Here is a 26114-nt window from a genome sequence, read left to right on the forward strand (position 1 = left end):
CTCATACAATTTTGTATCTCTCCTATCCAGTCATCATATTATATTCTATATTACGGCTATTTGGATATATATATATATATATATATATATATATATATATATATATATATATATATATATATACATACATATATATAACTTCCATATTTTATAAGCATCTTAAGGATAGGAAGTCATGTCATTCCTCTATGTGTACTTCATTAAACTGCACAGTACCATACACATTAGAGGTGTTTTATTTATGTCTGATTGAATAAGAAAAAATGGTCCATAGGCAAAGTTCTTTCTTTGGCTTAGTAGAAAGATTTCTACTAATTTAAGAATATAAAAATCAAGCAAAAAAAAATTTTAAAAAAGAAAAATGCACTAAATAAACACACAGAACTATACAAAAGAAACTAATTTAGGAGAATATATAAATAAAAGAAAAACATAATAGAATTAGATCAGTGATCATTTTTTAATGTGCTGAAATGGTCTGGCTATTCCCCTGAATTATTTTTTTTTAATCAGAGTAATCAATAATAACTGTTTACTAATCTAGGTATTATTTCTAAATCAGCTATCCCATATATGTTCAGATCAATTTGTTAAAGCAAAAGGAAAACTTAACACCAAATCTGAAGGATGAAGATGAGGGGGAAAAAAGCAAAACTATATGTAATTACCAGATTATAATTACAACTGGACCTATTCAAATAATATAATGATGATGAAAAATGGATAAAGGAAGAGACATTAATACAACTACCATTTCCCACAGATTTAACTGACATAAGGAAATTGCCACCAAAAGAAGATTAAAATTCCAAAAACCACCACAGCTATCAAACAATTGATTTTCTTAAAAAGCAGAGAAACATGGAATCTAAGGACAACAACCTCTAAGAAAACAAATTCATCAGTAAAATGTTCCCAAGGAAAATGGGGAAGATTATTAGCACATTGATTTGCAAAATCTTATCTTCCCAGTCATCCATGCTAGCAACCTCAGTGTCATCCTTATCTTTTTTTCTTGCACTTACCCCACCCATTCAATTTATTGTTAGATTTTGTTGATTCCATCTCATTTTCCTCTCAAATTCATTGCCTTTCTCCACTCACACAGATTCCACCCTGTGCAGGCCTTCTCCACTTGTGCTTTATTTCTTCCAAGTTCAGATATAAAATGAACCATTTATCATTTAAGCCCTTTATAACCTGGCCCTTTCCTTACTTTTCCAGTCAACTTACACTTTTCTTTCCTCCATACACTTGGCAATTCAACTCAACTGAGCTGTTGTTTCTTGCACACAACACTCCAATTTTCACTCCATGCCTTTGTCCTGGCTAGCCCTGAAGCCTGCAATGCCCTCCTTCTTCATTTCTGACTTTCAGATTCCCTGGCTTTCCTTAAAACTCAGCTCAAGCATTATCTCCAAGAGGCCTTTCATGATATTTATAGCCACACTAGGATTTTCCTCTCTAAGCCTACCTTCCATTTACTTTGTATATATCATTTATGTAGTGATTTGTACATGTCTCCTCAATTAGAATGTAGGCCCCTTCAGGATAAGAACTTTTCTCTTTTTTAGACCCTGAACTTAAGACACTGCTGCCTCACAACACATATTTACATATACATAGTCACACAGTCCACTGTGTATGTGTGTAGTGTGTATGAGAGATGTATAATTATAAGGCCTTAGTATAATGTTGTGAACTCACATGGAAGATATGATAATATATCTTTTTATTAGAAATTTGTTAACAAGTGTAATGCCCAGGGCTAGCTTTGTTGAGGGCGTTGGGAAAAGCCGTGGTCCACTGCCAGTCTGCCAGTCTTCCAATCTCCCCCACAGTGCAGGAGGCAGGAGAGCCACCAAGAGGATAGTCAAAGATAGAATGTCTGTGACTGACTTTGTCCTCAGTTTAAGTATCCTATTACAATTATATCAACTATAGAACTATTACATCACCATGCTAAGTACTAAGTATATATAAATTAGATAACTATTGTCTCATCAATTCCACTGAATTAACTAGCACCTCCTTTCAAGTACACTTCTCCAAAGTTCCGCCTCCTACAAACAAGAGGCAGCTAGGTGGTACAGTGGATGGGGCACCAGCCCTGAAGTCAGGATGACCTGAGTTCAAACCTGGCCTCAGACAACTTAACACTTTCCTGGCTGTGTGACCCTGGGCCCCAACTGCCTCAACAAAAACAAAAAACAAACAAAAAAAGAAATAAATTTGTTAACAATTGTTAACAATCAACTAATGTGTGTATATCTGTTAATTTATTGATTTTCATATGCTTATATATTGTGTAATGCTCTGACCAGCACAATTGTGAACAAATAAACACAATTTTTGAGTGCAGATCTGTCTCTGCTCAGCATAAGGAAATGAAACTCTCACATGCCACCATGTATGTAGAGTTTACATATCGGTTTTTAAAAATCCATTCAAATTTGCTACATATCATTGAGAGAGCACCACAAAATGATATTTGATTGAAACTTATATTTCATTCAATAAGCATTTATTCCCACTACAGCAAGAATGATTCTCTTCAACTAATTACAAGATATTTCCTGTGTAGAAGCAGCTGCTTTCATTCAATTCATATGTAGTTCACACTTTTAACTGATTTCAAAAGAAGTGTCTAAGAATTAGTCAAATCTTTATTTATTGATTCTCTAACTCAACTAACGAGGTCTTCTACTTGACAAAGTTACCTGACAAAGAGCATCTTATTAGTTATATTAATTGAAATATATATTGAGGTAACATAAGTGTGCATCTATATATGTTTTGTACCTTTTGATTCAATTGTGCATAAAGATACAGTCCACTGTTAACTCTGCAAAAGTCTGTTCCTTTTCCATGTTTTCATTGCATATACCCCTGATATCTGTCTACAGAATAATCACTCACTTCCTATTTGTCAAGATATAGTCAATTTCATTTTTATTTTATCATTCTGTGATGACTGTTTTGTCCTTTCTTTCTTCTTTTTCTTTGTGAGGCAACTGGGGGTAAGTGACTTGCCCAGGGTCACATAGCTAATAAGTATATGTGTCTGAGGCCAAATTTGAACTTAGATCCTCCTGACTTCAAGGTTGGGCTCTATCCACTGAGCCATCTAGCTGCTCTGTTCTGTGTTTTCTTGAAATAAGTGTTTATTACACATTAGAAGATCTCATGAAGTTCTTCATATAATCAATATTTCTCCATTCTGTGCAAAGAGGAAAGGCACATGAATTCGAAATTCCTCCACAAAATTCCTACTTCAATGTCTTGATGTAGCATGAAAATGAATGTCCATTTTGCTTCTACTTTCCAGGGAAAAATTTAGTCATAGATCATTGAAGTAGAAAAGGAAGATAAGATAGTTATTAGATTGGCAACAAATATTATTTATTAACACTTTTTTTTGTATTACTTCTAACACCCAACAAATTGACATACTAGTGAAGAAACTGAAACTTAAACACATTGACATTATCACTATAAATTAAACCAGAAGTCATAAAGAAGTTAAAGCTATTAATTAATATAGATTGTAGGTTTCAAGGCCAATAAAGAAATTGGCAGAGTTGACTTGGTGATGCGGTGCACAAACAACAACAAAACAACTATCCATGGAGATCCTTAGGTCTTGGGCCTTGCAATGCTATGCTATAAGCATACAAATTACCATGAAGAAACTGCTACTTAATTCCTTAAATTTTTCTTAATCATAACATCAGTTAAATTAAGGAATGAAAGGCCCGTTAATATTTGGCCTAGTGAGTGGGAGGAATGGTCATATTTCCTAGGATTCAAAGTTAGACTGGTAACAGTGGAGAATGTGAAATAAAAGAAATCATTAGCAGTGGAGGCTATTCTTATCTGTCTTGGTATTTCTTCAGAAACATGAAAAATTTCTTACCCCTTCTTTTTGAGCCAAATAATAAATACATCAGTTGTCCTCAGATGCAAATCTAGATAGCACAGGTATTGATTTCTAAAAGTTGATTTGGCGTTGATTTTTTTTTTTAGTCTATGAATTGGTTGACTGCAAATTTCTGTGGAGTTAAAGGAGTTCATCAATGAACTCAATTTTTAAAAATTACATGGTATACAAGACGTTACTAATTTACAAAGTTCTTCATTAGCAAATCAATCATTTGGAACTGAGAATACATTTCTCTACAGAAGCTATTTCATAAATGTTGAGTAGACATATGAAAGAGTGTTCCAAATCACTATTGATCAAAGAAATGCAAATTAAGACAACTCTGAGATACCACTACACACCTGTCAGATTGGCTAAGATGACAGGAACAAATAATGATAAATGTTGGAGGGGATGTGGAAAAATTGGGACACTGATGCATTGTTGGTGGAGTTGTGAAAGAATCCAACCATTCTGGAGAGCAATCTGGAATTATGCTCCCAAAATTATCAAACTGTGCATACCCTTTGACCCAGCAGTGCTACTACTGGGCTTATATCCCAAGGAAATACTAAAGAAGGGAAAGGGACCTGTATGTGCCAAAATGTTTGTGGCAGCCCTTTTCATAGTGGCTAGAAACTGGAAAATGAATGGATGTCCATCAATTGGAGAATGGTTGGGTAAATTATGGTATATGAATGTTATGGAATATTATTGTTCTTTCTGTAGGAAATGACCAACAGGAGGAATACAGAGAGGCTTGGAGAGACTTACATCAACTGATGCTGAGTGAAGAGAGCAGAACTAGGAGATCATTATACACTTCAACAATGATACTGTATGAAGATGTATTCTGATGGAAGTGGATATCTTCAGCAGAGAGAAGAGCTAATCCAATTCCAATTGATCAATGATGGACAGAATCAGTTACACCCAGAAAAGGAACACTGGGAAATGAGTGTAAACTGTGAGCATTTTTTTGTTTTTCTTCCCAGATTATTTTTACCTTCTGAATCCAATTCTTCCTTTGCAACAACAACAACAAAAAAATTCGGTTCTGCACATATATATTATACCTAGGATATACTATAAGATATTTAATATGTATGGGAATGCCTGCCATCTAGGGGAGGGGGTGGAGGGAAGAGGGGGAAAAATTCGGAACAGAAGGGAGTACAAGGGATAATGTTGTAAAAAAAATTACCTATGCATATGTACTGTCAAAAAAATGTTATAATTATAAAATAAAAAAAAATAAATGTTGAGTAGATAACTAAGCTGACACATAAATGTGATATATATCTGAATAAGGTACAACTTTTTTGTACAACTACAATGATAATACTAGTACTATGATAAAATATTTTGTTAATTTTTTGTAGTTTTTATGTTATCAATAATACAAAATACTAATTTGACTATGAATTCTCTGAGGGAAATCTTATATCATGGCAAGAAGTAAATATTTCTGATTTCTGCAAGGCTCACAGGAAAAGAGAAGTCCATTAAAAAAAAAAAAACAAATAAAAAACAACCCAGGAACTTTGAAGGAGTAAATGAGAAAAGAAGAGACAATAATAATACTGGTTTTCTTTAAAAGATGTTCTCACAAATAACAACTAGGTAAAACAATGATTTACATTATTGTTGGCAGTGGTTATCTAAATGCATCTGAAAAACTAGCCCCAAATAACTTATGAAAATCCCAGAAAATCTGCTTTTATAGAAAATAAAAACAAATATCTAAGCTAAAAAGTACTCCTGTGGACTCATTACCATCTAACAACAAGAGCAACAGTAAGCTAAGAATTTCCATTTATCATGTAGGGAGGGAATAGAGAGTATTCTAAAGACCTCCTTAGATGGACCTTTAGTGTTTATTCTGAAGCTAATTAGTAACAATTTGTATATATAGTTGCCTTTGGATAGCTCCTGCTAAAGAAGATGAAAGGTTGGAGGAAGCTTCAAGTTAAGATAGGGAGAGAGCAATCTTTAACTATCATATTAGTCTAATAGAAGATTTTAAAGTATATTCAATAAGGAAATATAAGGAGAAATTACAATACTTTTTTTCTATCCCAGACATAGAGACAGCCAGAAGTTCAAAAGATTGAGTCAATCATGTGATATGGAAGCCAAATTTTAAAAAAAGGAAACAGCAAAGATGATCTTAATCTACATTAACAAATCAGCAAAAAGGACTCTATCTACTCTATCTTACTGGGCCATGTCTATGTTCAGTTTTAAAATAAGGCATTTTAGAAAGTACATTGGGCTAAGGAACTTGGTATGCAGCCAAGAATAATTTAACCAGCAAAAATGAGCATCGTTTTCCAGGGAAGAAGATGGACATTTAACGAAATAAATGAATTCCATCTATTCTTGATGAAAAAACCAGACCTACATAAAATGTTTGATCTTTAAATACAGAACTCAAGAGATTTCTAAAAAGGTAAAAAGAAATCTTGAGAACTATACACTGTTATAAAAATATGTAAAGAACATGTGTATAATGGAAACTTGAGGTGGAAAGGAAATTATATCATAAAAAAGTGTAAAGTGGTGGTACTACATCTCATGAAGAGGCAAAGGTAACCTATTATATCTGAGAGAAAGAAAGGAGGGAGATGAACATAGTGTGTATCAATAGACATATTCGATTTATGGTGAAACTTCTTCCCCTTCATTGAAAAGTGAGAGGGAAGGAGTAAGCTAAGGGGAAGGAAATACAGAAATTATGAGGAAAAGGGGTAAAATAAGGGAAGTAACTTTAAGGTGGGGGAGGGATACTAAAAAGGGAGGGCTGTGAAAAGCAAGTGGTGTTCACAAGTTTAATACTGGGTAGAGGGGTAAGAGGGAAGGAAAGGAGAAAAGCATAAGCAGGGGTTAACTGGATGGCAAGCAATATAAAATTAGTCATTCTAATCATAAATGTGAATGGGGTAAACTCCCTCATAAAGAGGAAGCAGTTAGCAGATTGGATTTAAAGTCAGAATCCTACTATATGTTGTTTACAGGAAACACACCTGAAACAGGGTGATACATTCAAACTAAAAGTAAAAGGGTGGAGCAGAATCTACTATGCTTCAGGCAAAGCCAAAAAAGCAGGGGTCTCCATCCTCATCTCAGATCAAGCAAAAACAAAAATTGATCTAATTAAAAGAGATGAGGAAGGGCATTATATCCTGCTAAAGGGTAGCATCAATAATGAAGCAGTATCAATATTAAACATATACGCACCAAGTGGTGCAGCATCTAAATTCTTAAAAGAGAAATTAAGAGAGCTGCAAGAAGAAATAGACAGAAAACTATAATAGTGGGAGATCTCAACCTTGCACTCTCAGAATTAGATAAATCAAACCACAAAATAAATAAGAAAGAAGTCAAAGAGGTAAATAGAATACTAGAAAAGTTTGATATGATAGATCTTTGGCGAAAGCTAAATGGAGACAGAAAGGAGTATACTTTCTTCTCAGCAGTTCATGGAACTGTACAAAAATTGATCATATACTAGGACATAAAAACCTCAAAATCAAATGCAGTAAGGCAGAAATAGTAAATGCATCCTTTTCAAACCACAATGCAATTAAAATTACATTTAATAAAAAGCCAGGTGAAAATAGACCAAAAAATAATTGGAAACTAAATAATCTTATACTAAAGAATGATTGGGTAAAACAGCAAATCATAGATATAATTAATAACTTCACCCAAGAAAATGACAATAATGAGACATCATACCAAAATGTGTGGCATACAGCCAAAGCAGTAATAAGGGAAGTTTTATATCTCTACAAGCCTACTTGCATAAAATAGAGAAAGAGAGGGCCAATGAATTGGGCTTACAACTAAAATTGCTAGAAAAGGAACAAATTAAAAACCCCCAGACAAACACAAAACTTGAAATTCTAAAAATAAAAGGTGAGATTAATAAAATTGAAAGTAAAAAAAAAAAAACTATTGAATTAATTAATAAAACTAAGAGTTGGTTCTATGAAAAAACCAACAAAATAGACAAACCCTTAGTAAACCTGATTAAAAAAAGGAAAGAGAAAAAGCAAATTGTTAGTCTTGAAAATGAAAAGGGAGAACTCACCACTAATGAAGAGGAAATTAGAACAATAGTTAGGAGCTATTTTGCTCAACTTTATGCCAACCAATTCGATAACTTAAATGAAATGGAAGAATACCTTCAAAAATATAGCTTGCCCAGATTAACAGAGGAAGAAGTAAGTAGTCTAAATAGTCCCATCTCAGAAAAAGAAATAGAACAAGCTATTAACCAACTCCCTAAGAAAAAATCCCCAGGACCAGATGGATTTACATGTGAATTCTACCAAACATTTAAAAAACAACTAACTCCAATGGTATATAAACTATTTGAAAAAATAGGGATTTAAGGAGTCCTACCAAATTCCTTTTATGACACAGACATGGTACTGATACCTAAACAGGTAAATCCGAAAACTGAGAAAGAAAACTATAGACCAATCTCCTTAATGAATATTGATGCTAAAATCTTAAATAAGATATTAGCAAAAAGACTTCAGAAAATCATCCCCAGGATAATACACTATGATCAAGTAGGATTTATACCAGGAATGCAGGGCTGATTTAATATTAGGAAAACTATTAGTATAATTGACCATATTAATAATCAAATTAATTAAAACCATATGATCATCTCAATAGATGCAGAAAAAGCATTTGATAAAATCCAACATCCATTCCTACTAAAAACTCTTGAGAGTATAGGAATAAATGGACTATTCCTTAAAATAATAACAATCAAATATTTAAAACTGTCAGTAAACATCATATGTAATGGCGATAAACTAGAACCTTTCCCTGTAAGATCAGGAGTGAAACAAGGTTGCCCACTATCACCATTACTATTCAATATAGTACTAGAAACGCTAGCCTCGGCAATAAGAGCTGAGAAAGAGATTCAAGGAATTAGAGTAGGAAATGAGGAAATCAAACTATCACTTTTTGCAGATGACATGATGGTATACTTAGAGAACCCCAAAGACTCAGCTAAAAAGCTATTAGAAATAATTCAGAATTTTAGCAAAGTTGCAGGATACAAAATAAATCAACATAAATCCTTAGCATTTTTATACATTACCAACACAATCCAACAGCAAGAGATACAAAGAGAAATTCCATTCAAAATAACGGTCGATAGTATAAAATAGTTGGGAATAAATCTACCAAAGGAAAGTCAGGAATTACATGAGCAAAATTACAAAACACTGGCCACAAAAATAAAGTCAGATTTAAATAAATGGAAAGACATTAAATGCTCTTGGATAGGCTGAGCGAATATAATTAAGATGACAATACTCCCTAATCTATTTATTTAGTGCTATAACAATCAGACTCCTAAGAAACTATTTTAATGACCTAGAAAAAATAACAGAATTCATATGGAACAACAAAAGGTCAAGAATTTCAAGGGAAGTAATGAAAAAAAAAATTAAATGAAGGTGGTCTAGCTGTACCTGATCTAGAACCATCTTATAAAGCAACAGTCACCAAAACCATTTGGTATTGGCTAAGAAATAGACTAGTTGATCAGTGGAATAGGCTAGGTTCACAGGGCAAGATAGTGAATAAAAATACCAATCTAGTGTTTGACAAACCCAAAGATCCCAACTTTTGGGATAAAAATTCATTATTTGACTAAAACTGCTGGGAAAATTGGAAATTAGTATGGCAGAAACTAGGCATGGACCCACATTTAACACCACATACTAAGATAAGATCAAAATGGGTCCAAGATTTAGGCATGAAGAACGAGATCATAAATAAATTGGAAGAACATGGGATGATTTACCTCTCGGACTTCTGGAGGAGGAAGGAGTTTGTGTCCAAGGGAGAACTAAAAATCATTATTGATCACAAAATAGAAAATTTTGATTACATCAAATTAAAAATCTTTTGTACAAACTAAACTAATGCAAACAAGATTAGAAGGGAAGTAACAAATTGGGAAAACATTTTTTACAGTTAAAGGTTCTGATAAAGGCCTCATCTCCAAAATATACAGAGAATTGACTTTAATTTATAAGAAATCAAGCCATTCTCCAATTAATAAATGGTCAAAGGATATGAACAGACAATTTTCAGATGATGAAATTGAAACTATTTCCACTTATATGAAAGAGTGTTCCAAATCACTATTGATCAGAGAAAAGCAAATTAAGAAAACTCTGAGATACCACTACACACCTGTCAGATTGACTAAGATGACAGGAACAAATAACGATGAATGTTGAAGGGGCTGTGGGAAAACTGGGACACTGATGCATTGTTGGTGGAGTTGTGAAAGAATCCAACCATTCTGGAGAGCAATCTGGAATTATGCTCCCAAAATTATCAAACTGTGCATACCCTTTGACCCAGCAGTGCTACTACTGGGCTTATATCCCAAGGAAATACTAAAGAAGGGAAAGGGACCTGTATGTGCCAAAATGTTTGTGGCAGCCCTTTTCATAGTGGCTAGAAACTGGAAAATGAATGGATGTCCATCAATTGGAGAATGGTTGGGTAAATTATGGTATATGAATGTTATGGAATATTATTGTTCTTTCTGTAGGAAATGACCAACAGGAGGAATACAGAGAGGCTTGGAGAGACTTACATCAACTGATGTTAAGTGAAACGAGCAGAACTAGGAGATCATTATACACTTCAACAATGATACTATATGAGGATGTATTCTGATGGAAGTGGATATCTTCAACATAGAGAAGAGCTAATCCAATTCCAATTGATCAATGATGGACAGAATCAGCTACATCCAGAAAAGGAACACTGGGAAATGAGTATAAACTGTGAGCACTGTTTTGTTTTGTTTTGTTTTTCTTCCCAGATTATTTTTACCTTCCGAATATAATCCTTCCTTTGCAACAACAACAACAACAACAAAATTCAGTTCTGCACATATATATTGTACCTAGGATATACTATAAGATATTTAATATGTATGGGAATGCCTGCCATCTAGGGGAGGGGGTGGAGGGAAGGAGGGGAAAAATTTGGAACAGAAGGGAGTACAAGGGATAATGTTGTAAAAAAAAAAAATTACCTATGAATATGTACTGTCAAAGAAAATGTTATAATTATAAAAATTAATAAAAAAAATTAAAAAACAAAAAAACCAATAAATTTCTTTTAAAAAACCTATTAAAAAAAAAGAAAGAAAGTATATTGACAAACTAAAGTATATACAATGGAAAAAATGATACTATCATGATAAAAAAAATTCAAACCATGCCATGTAAGGACCAAAGAAACTGGAGATGCTTAGTTTGAAGAAGAAAATATTTGGTGAGGGAGGATAACAACCTTCAAAATATTTGAAGACACACATAACATGATGGATAAGGATTTAAGACTTCTTTTTGTTCACTGACATTAGAGAATTGGGTAAAATGGTCAGTGGTAGAGAAACAGATTTCTCCTTGATTTAAGGGAAAACCTAATAATTAGGGTTATTATATATATATAATTATTATTATATTATTATATTATATATATATATATATTATTATATAATTAGGTTATGTGAAAGGGGTTATTCTGTGAGGTGGTGAATTCCTTATTTATGAAGGTTTTTAAGCATAGATTAAATAAAAACATTGTATTTACTAACAATATCACTTACCCTGTCTACCCATCTCCCAAATCAAGCAGAATGACAACTTACAGGATTTGCTTTTGTCCCCAGCCCATCATAATACATAACTCCCAATTGGTAAACAGCTTGATGATCATTCTCCTGGATTTCTTCAAATTGATCTAATGCTTCCTCATACCATCCCTATAAAAGTCCCAGAAGACATTCATATTATATATGTAAAAGCAAACACCCCACCCCAATACTATTTTTTAATAACAAAGTTCAACTAAATCTGAGATAGTAGCTCTTATCTTCCCTTCTCCCCATCAATATGAAGAATACTTATGAGAGGATTCTGTAAATACAACATAAGCTGGATCAATCATAGTCAGTGGAGGGTGGGGAAGACTGATAAACTAGGAAAATTCTGGGTAAGTTTTCGATTTCCATTTTATTCTATTCCTGCTGCTAGCCCTTGAGTCTTGAGGCCACAACAATAATAATGGTTGTCCTTCCAGTTTTAGTGATCAAGGTTATTTCATTCAGTCATTTTACCCTTGTCACTTAGTTTAGAAAACTTCAGAGCTAAGACCAAATTTTCTTCAGGAAATAAAATTAGCAAAAAAGCCAGAATGCTGTTTTGACTATCATAATGCAGTTTGAATAAGACATTTCACTTTTCTGAGCCTTAGAGTCTTCTAGTTTAGAAGATGGGACAAATGAAAAGAATATTTATTGTTTACTGTAATAATGACAACTCACATTTACATAGAACTTTCAGGTTTGCAAAACATTTTCCAATAGATTGGTTTTGGACTATCTCTTGGTTGTTGAAGAAGGCGTGTATGTGTGACTGATGTTTACATACCCTCCTTCTAGGACTTTTGGAAATCTCTTACAATACCATGTTGATTTATATTGTTCTATCACTACTTGCATGTACAATTCCTGTTTGTTACACCACATCGAGTCTGCACTGACTGTGGAGAGAGTCATCACTAATAGCCTCTGCGTTATTACTCTGTGCTTGTGTAATACCTCCCATGCTGATGGATTTGTGCATATTTGTCTCTAATAAGGCCCTTCAACCCAAAAACCCGCTAGCAAATCCCCACTTCTCTTTGGTGCTTTTCATCTCCCTTCCTGAGATGTCAGGGAGGGCGTGATTATCTCCTTTTTAGTGCTTTCCTCTGTTAAATCTTCACTACACTCTTATGAGGTAGGAGCTACTGTTATCACCATTTTACAGCTGAAGAAAATGAGACCAGAGTCACACAACTGAGAAAAGGATTCAAACTGAGGGTCTTCCTGTTGCCATGCCTAGCACTCTACTCTGCCTCCTAGATGCCTTAATACATATACATGTCTAGAAGGTTGTCAGCAGCTAGTCAGGTGGAAATGTTCCATGGTCTTTAAGGTATAGTGGCAAAACAGATGGCATCTTCTTTAATGTCACTTCCATTGATAAAACTATATCTGTTTCCAGTGCTGAACCATTTGATGTTGTCAAAGACTTTGGAGGTGAGAATTTTTTTTCCAAATCTTCAGGCTGCCTTCCTCACAAAGCAGTTCTGTATATTGTGACATCACAGATGTGAAAATGCTATATAAACATAAAGTGGTGGCATTAAGAACTTTGGCTCAAACTTTTTAAACTGGATGTCGTGTAGGCTTTTCAAATTTTAAAGGCTTAAATTGGAACACATTATCTTTGCTTCTAAACCTATTTTCTGTTGTTTAAGAGTTACCACTCTAGTTCAACCTCTCAGATTATAGAACAGTCTTCTATAATTGGTTTCTTTATGTATAGTCTTGCCCTCTCTAGTTCATGGACACTTGCCAAAATGATTTTTCTAAAACAGATTTAACCATATCACTCCCCTCTCTCCTCATTCCTTTCAATAAGTTCCAGCAAGCAACTGCTAATATATTTCTTTTTGGGTCAAATATAAACTCCTATTTTTGGAACTTAACTCTGCGTCTGTTAGAAACTTAAGCATTTTAAGAGACTGTCATTTTTGTCTTTGAATTCCTAGTCCCTAGTATGACTATCTGGCACATGGTAGGACTGATTGCACTTAAAACTTTTATATAAATGGCTTCTTTATATTTCATATATCCCAAATCACACTGAGATATATAGGAAGATCTATTTTCAAGTGAACTATAACACCTTGTGATATGTGTCTTCTAAGCTCCCAGTCAGTAGCTTAAGACAAGAATTTCACATATTTTTCCTTTGCCAGCTGTACTACTATCTCCAAGTTGGAGAAAGAAAAGCATTTGTTTTCTCTGGTCAAGAAAGGGATAAAATCCTTAAAAGTCATTTTGGCCACCTAAGTAGCTATACTTCAGTTTTCTTATTCTAGGGTTAATTTTTCCTTTCATTATCCTGTTTCAGCATTTTCATACTCAAGTTGACCCTAAAATTATTTTTTCCCCTGCTCTGAAGAATAGGGTTCTCAGTCCTACATCTCCATGCTCATTAGTTTAGCTCTGCCTCCCAAAGATGAACATTTAATTGAATGTGAAAAGATAACACATCCAGTTGTGGAAAGGAAGGTAAGATCTTTGAGCAGAGTGACTATTATGTAAATGCAAGTTATTTTAATATGACAGGAAATGGAGCTATACAGAACAGTGTGACAGTCACTCAAAGAAGGGGCCAGCAGAGGTGAGAGGGCTATTGATAAAATAGCACCTGTAAACATCTTGAACTCCCAGTTTTTGTCATCCAAATTATTTGATACCTAATCAACAGTTCTCTTAGCTTTCCTGACAAATAAGTAGGCAAACTCCTGATATCTGAGTTCAAATTGGACCACAAGGTAAGCCATGCAGTAAGTATATTGAGTAGCAACATTCCTTTAGTCTTTAATTCACAGAAATATTCTTGAATTACTCTAATTATTGGCACTTTTTGTCTGCTTAGACAAATTTTCTTCAGGTATCTCTTTCAAGGCTGCACATCCCTCCCCTTCAATAGTATTTTATTTTTTAATTAACATTCATTTTTACAAAATTTTAAATTCCAATTTTTTTCCCTGCCTTTTCCTAAAACTGTAAACAAGTCATTTACAGTTATATATGGGTTATATATAACATATATATGTGTGTATGTGTATATTTATCTGGGAGCTTTTGGGGGGCCCAGATGTAAACTTCCATACCCTGGAAAAAGCCTGCAAACTCCCAGTTAAGTAGTTTCATTCAATTGGAGATCTTGGCCTGATAGTCCTATTGAGTGGCTCAAACTCCCAGTTAAGTAATCTCATTCAATTTTAAACTGAATTGAATTGAAAATCAGTCTATCAGGAGTTGGCCCATTCTCCAGGCCAAAGATAAAAGCAAACTCTAATATATCTGTGGCTACATGCCCAGATCTCTTTGCAGATATCTTAACAGACCATGCCCACTGGTGAAGTTATTCTCTTCTCAGTGTTAACCTTGGCTATCTTCTTATCAGGATCCTCTACCCACTAAGACTTTTGTCTTCCTAACAAGTAGGCTTCTCAGAGCCAATAAATCCCTTTTTGTCACACAGATTTAGGGTTTGCGAATTCTTTCGCATAGAACCTGTGCCTCCCACCCTAATTCTCACACCTCATCATTTGCATGTCATCACAACTACCACTGACCTCATTATGTGTGTGTGTGTGTGTATGTTATGTGTGTGTACATATATATATATTTAAAATCATGTAAAATAAATGTCCATAATAGTCATGTTGTAAAAGAAGAAACAGACTAAAAAAAATTTTAATGTGAAAATAGTATGCTTCAATATGCATTCAGACTCCATCAGTTCTGTCTCTGGATGTGAATAACATTTTCCACCATGAATCCTTTGGAATTGTCCTGATCACTGTATTGCTGAAAAGAACTAAGTCATTCCTCATTGATCTATCACACAATGTTACTGTTACTGTGTACAATGTTATAATTTTGTCTCATTTCATTTTGTCTTATTTCATACAAGTCCCAGGACTTTCTGAAATAAATCTATTCATAATTTCTTAGTGCACAATAGTATTCCATTACATTCATATACCACAGCTTGTTCAACCATTCCCCAGTTGGACATATCTTCAATTTTCAATTCTTTGCAACAACAAAAAGAGCTCCTATAAATATTTTTATGCATGGGGGTCCTTTTACCTTTTCTATGATCTCATTGATCATACTGGTTGGTTGCCCTTTGGGCACAGTTCCAAATTCCTCTTCAAAATTATTGGATCAGCTCACAATTCCACCAACACAGCATTATAATGTGAGATAATTTTTCCACATCCTCTCCAACATTTATCATTTTCCTTTTCTGTCATTAGCCAATCTGATAGGTATGAGGTGGTATTTCGCAGTTATTTTAATCTGCATTTCTCTAATCAAAAGTAATAGCTTTGCTTTCTTCATCTGAAAACTTTCCTTTGACCATTTATCAATTGGGAAATGGCTCTTTTCAAGCCCTTTCAAACCGAGTTAAGTTAATCATTTCCAGCTACCTCTAAAATTTCTGAACCTAGTAATAAAGAATCTTGCTTTCTGATTCAGTTTCATTGAATAGTCTTTTTAAATATGACTTTCTATTCACAATATATGCTAAGGTCAAATAAAAATGATTCTTGTGGTGTTTTTGCTATTTTGTATTATTACTCCCACTATCCCAGAACAGAAATAATAGAGGCTTGCCTTTTTCATCTATAAGAATATGCTTACTGGAAAACCTTGGAATATTCATAATATCAATATATTTAAAAATAAGGCTGATAGCAATAGTAACATGAATCATGATTTAATGCTCCATCTATCAGCATATTTGGGGAATGTCATGTTCTGATAAATCAAAAACATTTGAGTTAATGGTATGGTGCCATACTTGGGATACTACTTTTCAAACTACTATAATAAAATAAACTATTTTAACATTGCCTTTATTTGTTGATGCTCTCATCTGCTGTTTTTCTCCTCTCTATTTGTTTCTCTTTTGCAGAGTTTTGACTATCATCTGTCATCTTTCTTTTATATCTTTAACTCTTCTGTTTCTTCATAATCCTTCACTACAATGTCAAGGCATTGGTGTTTTTCATTTGATCTGTCTCTTCATGGTTTTTTGTAGTAATAACCCTGAACAATTACAGCAACTTTTTTGCAGTTTGTTATGTCAGATTTATCATAAAATGACAGCATCTCTTCATTGCCCTCCATTTTATTGATGAGTTTTCACAACTGCTACTGTAACGGCAAAGAATTCCTTGAGGGCCATAAATGCTAATTTACTACACTTTTGATAGTGAGGCTTTGAAAATTTTGTTTTGCTTACTGTTAACAATAACATGACAAATTACCATTAGGGGAGGGAGTTTGTTTATTCTTCTTATCTTGAGTCAAAAATGGACCCTAATAGGCTTGACTATCCCTAAGGAACTTTCCACAATGGGGAAGACACTTATCTTAGGAGATTTCCACATATATAGGATTACAAATACATTGAGGACAAAGTTGCACTGTGGTCTGTGTTGAGTTTATGTAAACACAAAATTAGTTTTTAAAAAATATAAGGGAGACAATTTTCTAAACTTATCTAAACATTTCTACCATAGATATAATTCTAGCTAATATTAAATTTTAGTAAGCTTAGGAAAAAATAAAAACTAACATTAAAAGAATAACAATTGTCATCATTTTAAACATAAAAAAAATCACAATGATCTTTAAAATATTGACAGTGTAAATATGTGTGTGTGTTTTGATGGGAAGATTTAACAAGATTTTCTTTTTTGTGTCCTAAGATGGACATCAACAGGGATACTCTTTACCTAAAGTTCCTGTACCCTGCCAGGGTTGGTTTTGAAGACGACACATGAGATTTGAAAAGTAGTCTGGAATGCATTTTATTTTGGGATACTCTGGGGAGGATTTAGTTAGTGGGACTTGGGGAAGCTATTTCTGTTAGAAATAGCTAGATAACTGTATAAAAAAGTATTGAATTTTCAAATATTTAGTTATTATTAGAATGACAAAATATTAATCAGATCAATAAAGTAAATAGGGATAGTGATAGATGGGAACTTAAAAATAACAGACCATCTCTTGTTTATAATTGAAGAAACTGAAGACTAGAAATATTAAGTGTGCCTAAAAGCGCACAAATATTAAGTGGCACTGCCAATATTTGAATGCAGGTTCTCTGACTCAAAATCCAAATGATAATGACAACTCACCAAAGAGTGTAGTCCTAATTTGGAGATGATGAGCTGAACAGTTATTAACCAATGATGTCAAAATTGTAATAATGGTTAATAGTGCAAACAATATTGATCCTCAGCCATTAATTTTTATCACTTTTTTCACATTAATTCATATATTAATTTATATACTTATACATGCACATGTATTTATATGTTTAATATAAACACATGCAAGACAATGTGATGGAAAGGGATAAGAGATAGCCTTGGAATGAGCTAGATTCCAGTTCTTTCTCTTGACACATACTAGGTCTATAACAATGGGCAAGTCCTTTTACTTTTAAGTGTCCCTAGTCACCTCTTTAGTCCTATAAAAATAATTATATATATTTATGTTGTAGATCTGTATTGGTGATGGATTCTATGCTAAAAATTTCCTATATCAATGAAATTACATAAAAGCAAAGCATTTATTAAACAATTATTATACACAAAACATTGTGAACACAAATATAACAGTTCTCACATTCTAATTAGCGATTTTAGTTGCAAGAAAGAGAAATCCCACATGCAATCCTTAGGATCTAGAACCAAAACAGATGCTAATGCATATCTTCTTTTTTTTTTTTTTTTTTTAGGCTGGGGTTAAGTGACTTGCCCAGGGTCACACATCTAGGAAGTGTTAAGTGTCTGAGACCAAATTTGAACTCAGATCCTCCTGAATTCAAGGCTGGTGCTCTATCCACTGCGCCACCTAGCTGCCCCCTAATGCATATCTTCTTTAAGGCCTTTATTAATAAAATCATAGGGCCTTTTGTGATAAATTGAATGGTATCAGATATGTGAAGAGAACTTTCTTTTCTTTATTAGCTTTGGCCACTCAGGACTCAAGACTACTACCTACAAGAGAAAGTTATCACTTTGGATCCCTAAAGACTTGTTTCCTTTGACAACAGCTGCAGGATTCTGAGCTAAAAGCAATGACACTGGTCTAAGGGTGCTGGAATTCTTGGGGCACTTTGGGATCAGTGTTGGGCTATTTATGTTTCTATCACATTTTAAGAGGACATGGTGGGTAGTGGTAACTGCCTGACACATGATTCCTTTTGTCTCTTCTTCAGGGTAACTTATTGCATCAGTCTAGTTAACTTGTTTGCCTCTTCAATGGTTATTGTTTGGCAGATGGTGTTGATGGTGGTGGGGATGGTGGTCCCTTTCTTCACAAGGGCTGCTTCTCTTGATGACATTTGTGAGAGTTGGACTAGAACCAGGGCTAGTAGTCTGGAAGTTACTGCTATTCCTGGGTTTATTGAACTTGGGGGCTTCTGGGCTATCTACATTACAGTTTGAGAAGAAGTAGTGATCTAAGCTAAAGATCAATATTTTGATGGTATGAACAACTCACTCAAGCTCATACACTAAGTACTATCTCTAATAGGGTAACTGATGTATGAGGATTGTTTTATTCAACCATTACCTTTAATATATATATAGGTTTTCCTATGTGTATACACATATGTATATAGATATTTAATGTGTGTATACTATTGATGCATATATACATATTACATATGTATATGTTATATATTATATGGCTATGTCATCAAAACATATACACACAATAGAAATACATAGATATACATATAAGAATTCACCTTTTATATATGAAGGGAACATCCTTGTCCTAAGGAAACCTTTAAGTGAAGAATTAGGTTAATTGACAAGTTACAGACATATAACTAATCTGCATCTATGGAGACAATTTCCATATTAGAAGTTCTATACTATTGAAATTACAAGTCTAGAGAAGTCCCCCAAAATTGTGATCCTTAGTGAGATTTTATCTTATATTGGGAACTCTATAAAAAATGATTTTGTAGTAGAAACAGTCTTGCTGATCACATCTATTAATAAGGACAAAGGTGGAATGGTCATTTTTTAAAAAGTCATTTCTAGTATGTTCTAATGTAATCCATTTCCTAATGGATTGATTGTAGGAAAACTGGATATGAAAATACTACAACAGAATTATTAAAATGATGTTTTTCCTGGAAAAATTTCTGGGTTTAATATTTTTAAAAATAAAAAAAATTTAAAGCTACCTCTTCAAAGTATAGCTGACCTCGCAGGAAACGTGCCAGAGGATCTCCTTTTTTTATTCTTTCCTTCAGTAATTGTAATGCCTTTTCCACTAATTTCGAATGATTGTAATAATCTGATGAAAAAGTTTTTCAATAAATATTACCTTATAATCTTATAGAATGATCCTTTAAGTTCATAGAATCTATCTTTTGAAATAATACAATAGCGACCAAACCTCCCTTCCTGACCCAGTTTTTTCTCCTGCCTTCTTCCTGCTCTAGACCAAAGCTTCTTAAATTGTAAATATTTGATCCTGTAAGTGAACATGAGAGTTGCAAAATTATGACTTATTGTCAATAAATTTTGAGTTTTCTATCCATTTCATATACTTATATACCCAGGTTTCACATAAAAATTTCTCAGATGAAAAGGGATCATGAATGGAAAAAGTTCAATTAGTCCTTCTTTATACCTCAGCTTTTAAAACTGTGATTCACAACCCCATATGAGGTTTCATAAATGAATGTGGGAATTGTAAAACTATGATTATCAGTAAAAGTTTTAATTGAATGCCTTTTATATATCTATATTCCCAGGGCCACATAAAATTTTCTCAAGTAAAAAGGGGTTGTAAATGGAAAAAAATTTAAGAAGCTTGGCTCTAGACTACATTCTAAAACTGGCTTTTATATTTATGAGAATATAGCAGTGGAATATCTTAGTACATAATCAGCAGCACAAAAGGAGGAAATTGTCTTTTAGTCATCTTCTAGCACACAGTTAGTATAAAGGGCTTTTCTCTATTTAAGGAGGATTGGACTTTTTTTTCAATCACTATGCTCCCAACACAAAATCCCCCCAATTCAAGAAGGCTCATCTAGTTATTTCTTAACTAGTCTGTTAATCCTTGACTTGACCATCTGGGATTTTATTGTTACAATGGCTTGGCATATTCCTCCATTCTCATTTAACCCAGCCAAATTCTACTACTCTTACAAAGTTGTTCTTACTACATACCACTTTAACTCTCAGAGATTTCTCCCTTTTGAACACTTACACAATTGTCTCATTTGTCAATGGTCATATATTATCCTCTAAATTAAAATAGGATGAGAATTTGAGCTATTTTTAGGCATCTTTTGCATCCTCCTTATCATCTACAGCAAAGCTTTATACATATACTAAGCTCTCAATAAATAACTGTTGAACAGTTTTAGAAGATATAAATGGGATAAAATTAGCTTCCTTTACCAAAGACAAACTGGATCATCTCTCTTCCAGTTAAACTGAATACTGAGTGTGAATATGATTACATTACTTTGTGGTAAACTTTGTACACTTGAAGTTCTGACTCCTTGGCTGATTTAAAGACCCCAGTATTCAAAATGAGATCATCTTGCCTTCTAGTCTCAAAAAAGTCACTAAGCTGATTATGTCGTCATGGATAAATCACTATTTCTCCTTAAAACTCAGATTCTTTATCTGTAAACTGAAGGTATTGAATTGAATAAATTTTAAGATCCTTTCCATCTCATTCTACTATGGTTCTATACATTTGGGTATTTTGAACATAAATCAAAATACAAAATATTCTTGGAATATTCTGGAATATTCTGTATTTGAACAAGAATTCTCTCTAGAATATTTCAACAAGAAATCATCTAGCCTTCCCTTTAAGGTTTCTAGAGAGATGAAGCACAATTTTTGCCTCCTGAGGCATCTTATTCCATTTTTGAATAGTTCTACTTGTTAGTAAGTTTTTCCCTTATAGCAAAAGAAAATCTTCCTCTATTGTTCCATTCATTATTATTTCCTTTCTGGTAAGCAGCACAAGTCTAATCTCACTTCCATATGGCAGCTAAATACCTGAAGACTATTAGGTCTAGTTCTCTCCACTTCTCTCCAATTTCAGTCTGATCACCTGCAGTTTAAACATCCCCAGTCCTTTCTACTAAGGCTGTCGCCTGATTTTAAGGCCCTTTGCATCCCATTAGCTGGATACTCTACAACTAATGTATATCCTTAAAATGTATACCCAGAACTAAATGCAATATTTAAGCAGTGGCAGAATGAGGGCACGACTTTCATTTCCTGCATTCTGGACTGGACTCTACTCCTATTGTCATGCAACAAGCCTAGAGATCATGCCCAACTTGTGTTGAACTTAGCAGACTCTGAAGCTCCTAACACTTTTTCACATGAACTGTTATAAAATCAGGGTTACCCATCTTGAAACTGTAAAATTAACTATTTTTTTTGATTCCACATATAATAGAATTTGACTTTAATCATTTTAAAATCCTGCTTTATTAGATTGGGCCCAATACTTTAACTTATCAAGATTATTTAAAATTTTATTTTCTTGTTCAAATTAATAAGCATTTATTTTTTCTCCCTCCCACTTTACCCTACTGGGGGAAAAAGAAAAACATAATTCTTGTAACAAAATAAACATAATCAAGCAAAACAAATTCCTACATTGACCACATTCAAAAATGTACATATAAAGATCTTTTTTTTTAGATCATGATTCCGAAATAGATTTGATGTGCTCAAGCTAGCTATGGCCTTTTCGGAATAGAAGGGTAAAAAGGCAAGATCACTAGACACTTTCTTCCATAGTATTCTGGTCATTCAACTAGGTTTGAAATCTGATAAAGATCATTTTTTTTTTTAATCTATCCCCTTTTTTTAAAAAGTCTATCCTTTGTAAATATGTTAATAACAGCTGCAATGTGGCTAACTGAGATTAGTCATGTAATCTTACTTGCCAAAAAATAGTGTTTTATTCTGTTCTTCATCTGGATTAAATTGTCTTGTGTAGGACTAAAGAATGAATATCATGCTCCAAATCTTCTGAACTAAATATTCAACATGATATGTAAATAAGAAAATGTCTCCAGAAAAAAAAAATCATTAGTCCTAAATATATTTAAGTCAAGTTTGACTTTTCTTCTCTTATAAGAGAACTTCATCCTGAACTTCAGAGATGATTTAATAACACAACCAGAAACTCCACTAAACATAAATCAAGTGAAAGTCTCACAGGTTTGTAAATCCTAAAACTGTCTTATGTGTAAGCTGGGAAAGAGCACTGCAAAATATGAAAAACTTTTCATATTCAAGTACTGTTTTAATATTTTCAGGTAAAGCACATTTTTATAATAGCCCTATGATGTAGAGTGTGTATTAATAATTATCCTCTTCTTAAAAATAGGGAAACTAAAGCTCTATTTTTCCCATAGACACAGCACTAATACTTTGAAAATAATAAGAAACTTCACATCTCTTAATATTATTCAATTATGAAACTTTAGAAAGCCACTTCTAAAGAGGACTATTAACAGGACTTGTACCTTCCTTCTCCTTTTTCCATTTGTTTAATTTCTGAGTCTTGATAGGACACTGGAATGGAGCACTTTGGGGACTCATAGGCAGTTTTTCACTGATTAACTTCATTCTGTTTTTTCAATGTATAGTCTGTAAATAACAAACATAGATAAAATGGGTCGAAGACTTCTAGAAAGATGAAAAAATAACCCCATTCTCCACTATTATCTGTCACAATGAGTTCCCTAACTCCCTATCCCAACAACCTTACCATTTAGGATCAATGAGACTATAGCCATCATGAAAAGGTTGAGCATATATAGGGAAAGTGACAACTTTCATAAAATCAATACCTTCTGTATCATTTTATCTCCAAGGAATCATTTGTGATCTACTTGTTAGTTCACAAATTCACATAGTGATATGATTTATGCTATCCATACCACACTTGCTGATAACTGTCTGGTCCTGTTGACACTATCCATAGCCAGAATTCTTCTGCAACAGAACCTTCCAGTTGCCTAGTGACCACAAAGTAGCTTTATGATAAACACCTCATCAGAATGAGCTAAATAGGATCTGCTCTTTTCTAAATTGCTGCTTGTTTTATATCTTAGGAGAGCATACACTGTTTGTCTTTTTTCTTTTCCTTGTCTTAATTAAAATGTTATGGTCTAAAACTGAGTATAGTTTGGGAACCATTGCACCAAAAAAGAATGAAGTCACTCTACTCAAGAAGTAGGAGGCCAGGTTACTAAGAGACTTGAAGATTCGGGGAAAGTAAACCAAACAATGGTTATGCTTTTTCTTCACATACTAGTTGTTTTGCTGCATTCCATTGTTAAAACTCATTCTCTTTGGTATGGGACAAGATCTGATTGGTAGGAAAGAGCAAACTCAATGAGATTAAATATAAGTGATTAAGACACCAGCTCTTTTGGATAATGAAACATCAAATTGATAGACTAAACTTCAGGAAAAGGGGACTGGGTGATATATTGAAAAGCATGCAGGACTAAGAGTCTACAAGTCTGAGTTTTAGGCTTGGTTCCTTTATAGATTTTCATTAAAACAAGTGATTAAGGTGATGATCTCTAACACTTTAAAGAGAGTCAGGAAGCAAGATGGGAACAGTGCTGGACTGGGAGCTGAAGATTTAAATTCAAATCGGGCCTCAGATATTTATTACACTGGGCAAATCACTGGTCTGCTTGCTATAAAATGGGGATGATAACTCCTACCTCTTAGGATTGTTGTGTTGTTAAAATGAGAACATTTGTAAAGATCTTTGCATCCTTAAATTACTATAAAAGGCTAGCAATTACCATTACATTTCAGTTCTAAGATTCTGTGATTGGTTATAAGGTTCGTAGTCCGGCCAGCTGGCAACCACTTCTTATTCTGGAAAATGATAGCAATAGTAATTCATTTTGATCTTTCTCAGACAAGAGTCTATGAGCTAGACCACATTCTTCCCAGACTGTAAAATGATAACACATCTTTTAATCTTTGAGGAATAACTCCTAAAAGTACACATACCCTAGCAAAGTCCCACAATAAATAATAATAAAATGTAACTGATTATAAATTTGACCAATTGTAACTAATTCTTACTGTATATCTGACCAATCTGAACTTGAAGGGAGGGGTAAGGAACTGAATAGTATAAAGCTTGCTCCTTATTCTGTATTCAGTTTGTTGTTCTTCTGAGAATGGAATAAAAAATTTTTCTTTTACTCTAAAATAGGATTGTACACTAATACTGAATTAGCTTGCAACTGGGAAAGCAGCAACTCCTTGATCCTGCTAAGCTCCAGGGGGTCTTTTGATAAGGAAGTATGAATCTTACCTGCCAACCTAGAATGTAATTTCTAAGACTGCAGAAAGAATGGGAACTTTGTCATCCCTGATATGTGAGTTCTTTTGCTCTGTTGAGTCATTTCAGTGACATTTGTCTCTTTTCAACTCCATTTAGGGTCTTCTCAGTAAAGGTAATTTATTGTATCGATTCTCCAGTTCATTTTACAGATGAGGAAGCAGACAAGCAGGGTTAAGTAACCTGCCCGGGGTCACACAGCGACTAAGTGTCTGAGAAGAAATTCGCGCCTGGCATCTATCCATTATGCTGCCTGCTTCTTTTGCAAAAAAAGGACTTAATACATTTGTTGCTGAACTGAAATTCATTCTGCTTTCCCAAAGTAATTACCGTTTTCCCTTCCTCTACATTCTTACTCCTCTTAAAAATTAAAATTAGGTTTCCATTTCGTTTTTCTAAAACATGGTTTTCATGGTCACCAAAATGTCATTGGTGCAACTGTGAGAATTAGATGGTGGTTTAGTTTCCACAGAGCTGCAAAAATCAAAACGAGAAATGGAGAGAAATTAAACAAATTAGAAAACTGAAAGCAAAGAAATGCAGGCTAGAATGCTAGTACATGGAACAAGGAAATAAAAACTAAAAAAGGAAAAGGTGATGGGGTGAAGTACTCAGACTTCTAATAAGAAGTGGAAACTTGTAATAAACACCGTGATAATATGTAATTGAAGAGGAAGAACTACTTACTCGGAGGGAAAGCAGGCGTAAGGATACAGTTAAAGAAGGAGGTCCTTAAAATCACAATACTTGTTCTTTTTTTTATATTGAACTCCTCCCTCCCTCGATGCCCCATTAGCTGAGTGCCAGACGTCACAACCTATCAGGAGTGTGTAATCCCCCTCATGTGAGGGACCACACCTCGGTTATATTTAAAACTAGTTCCTTATTGGCTGAATTCTGTCCTATCTGAAGCGTGTAATTCCCTCACTCGAGTCTCATCAGTCTTTGGTTGTTTTTTTTTTTTTTTTTTTTTTTTAACTCTTCAGTCTGCTCCTGAATTTAACAAAGTTGAAATGACAGAGCATAAAGTACCTATCGTATGCCAGGCGTTGCGCTAAACTTTCCTCGATTCTTGAGAATCTTTCAATC

The 26114-nt window shown here is 33.8% G+C and overlaps 1 protein-coding gene across 14 annotated transcripts in view; it reads right to left on the reverse strand.

Annotated features, from left to right (window-relative positions):
* The window catches only part of LRP2BP (LRP2 binding protein), a 56103-nt gene that overhangs the window by 29459 nt on the left and 530 nt on the right, over nt 1-26114 (reverse strand). For 2 of the 14 annotated variants that reach the window (XM_074274934.1, XM_074274937.1), the window contains exons 2-4: nt 23176-23299; nt 19840-19952; nt 11637-11750 (exon numbers count right to left, since the gene is read on the reverse strand). In XM_074274934.1, the coding sequence (XP_074131035.1) occupies nt 11637-11750; nt 19840-19952; nt 23176-23278 (330 nt within the window). In that variant the 5' untranslated portion in view covers nt 23279-23299. The other 12 variants (XM_074274944.1, XM_074274946.1, XM_074274938.1 and 9 more) reach the window with 11 other exon arrangements.

This window comes from Sminthopsis crassicaudata, chromosome 6 (assembly GCF_048593235.1).
Source record: "Sminthopsis crassicaudata isolate SCR6 chromosome 6, ASM4859323v1, whole genome shotgun sequence".
Lineage (NCBI taxonomy): Eukaryota > Metazoa > Chordata > Mammalia > Dasyuromorphia > Dasyuridae > Sminthopsis > Sminthopsis crassicaudata.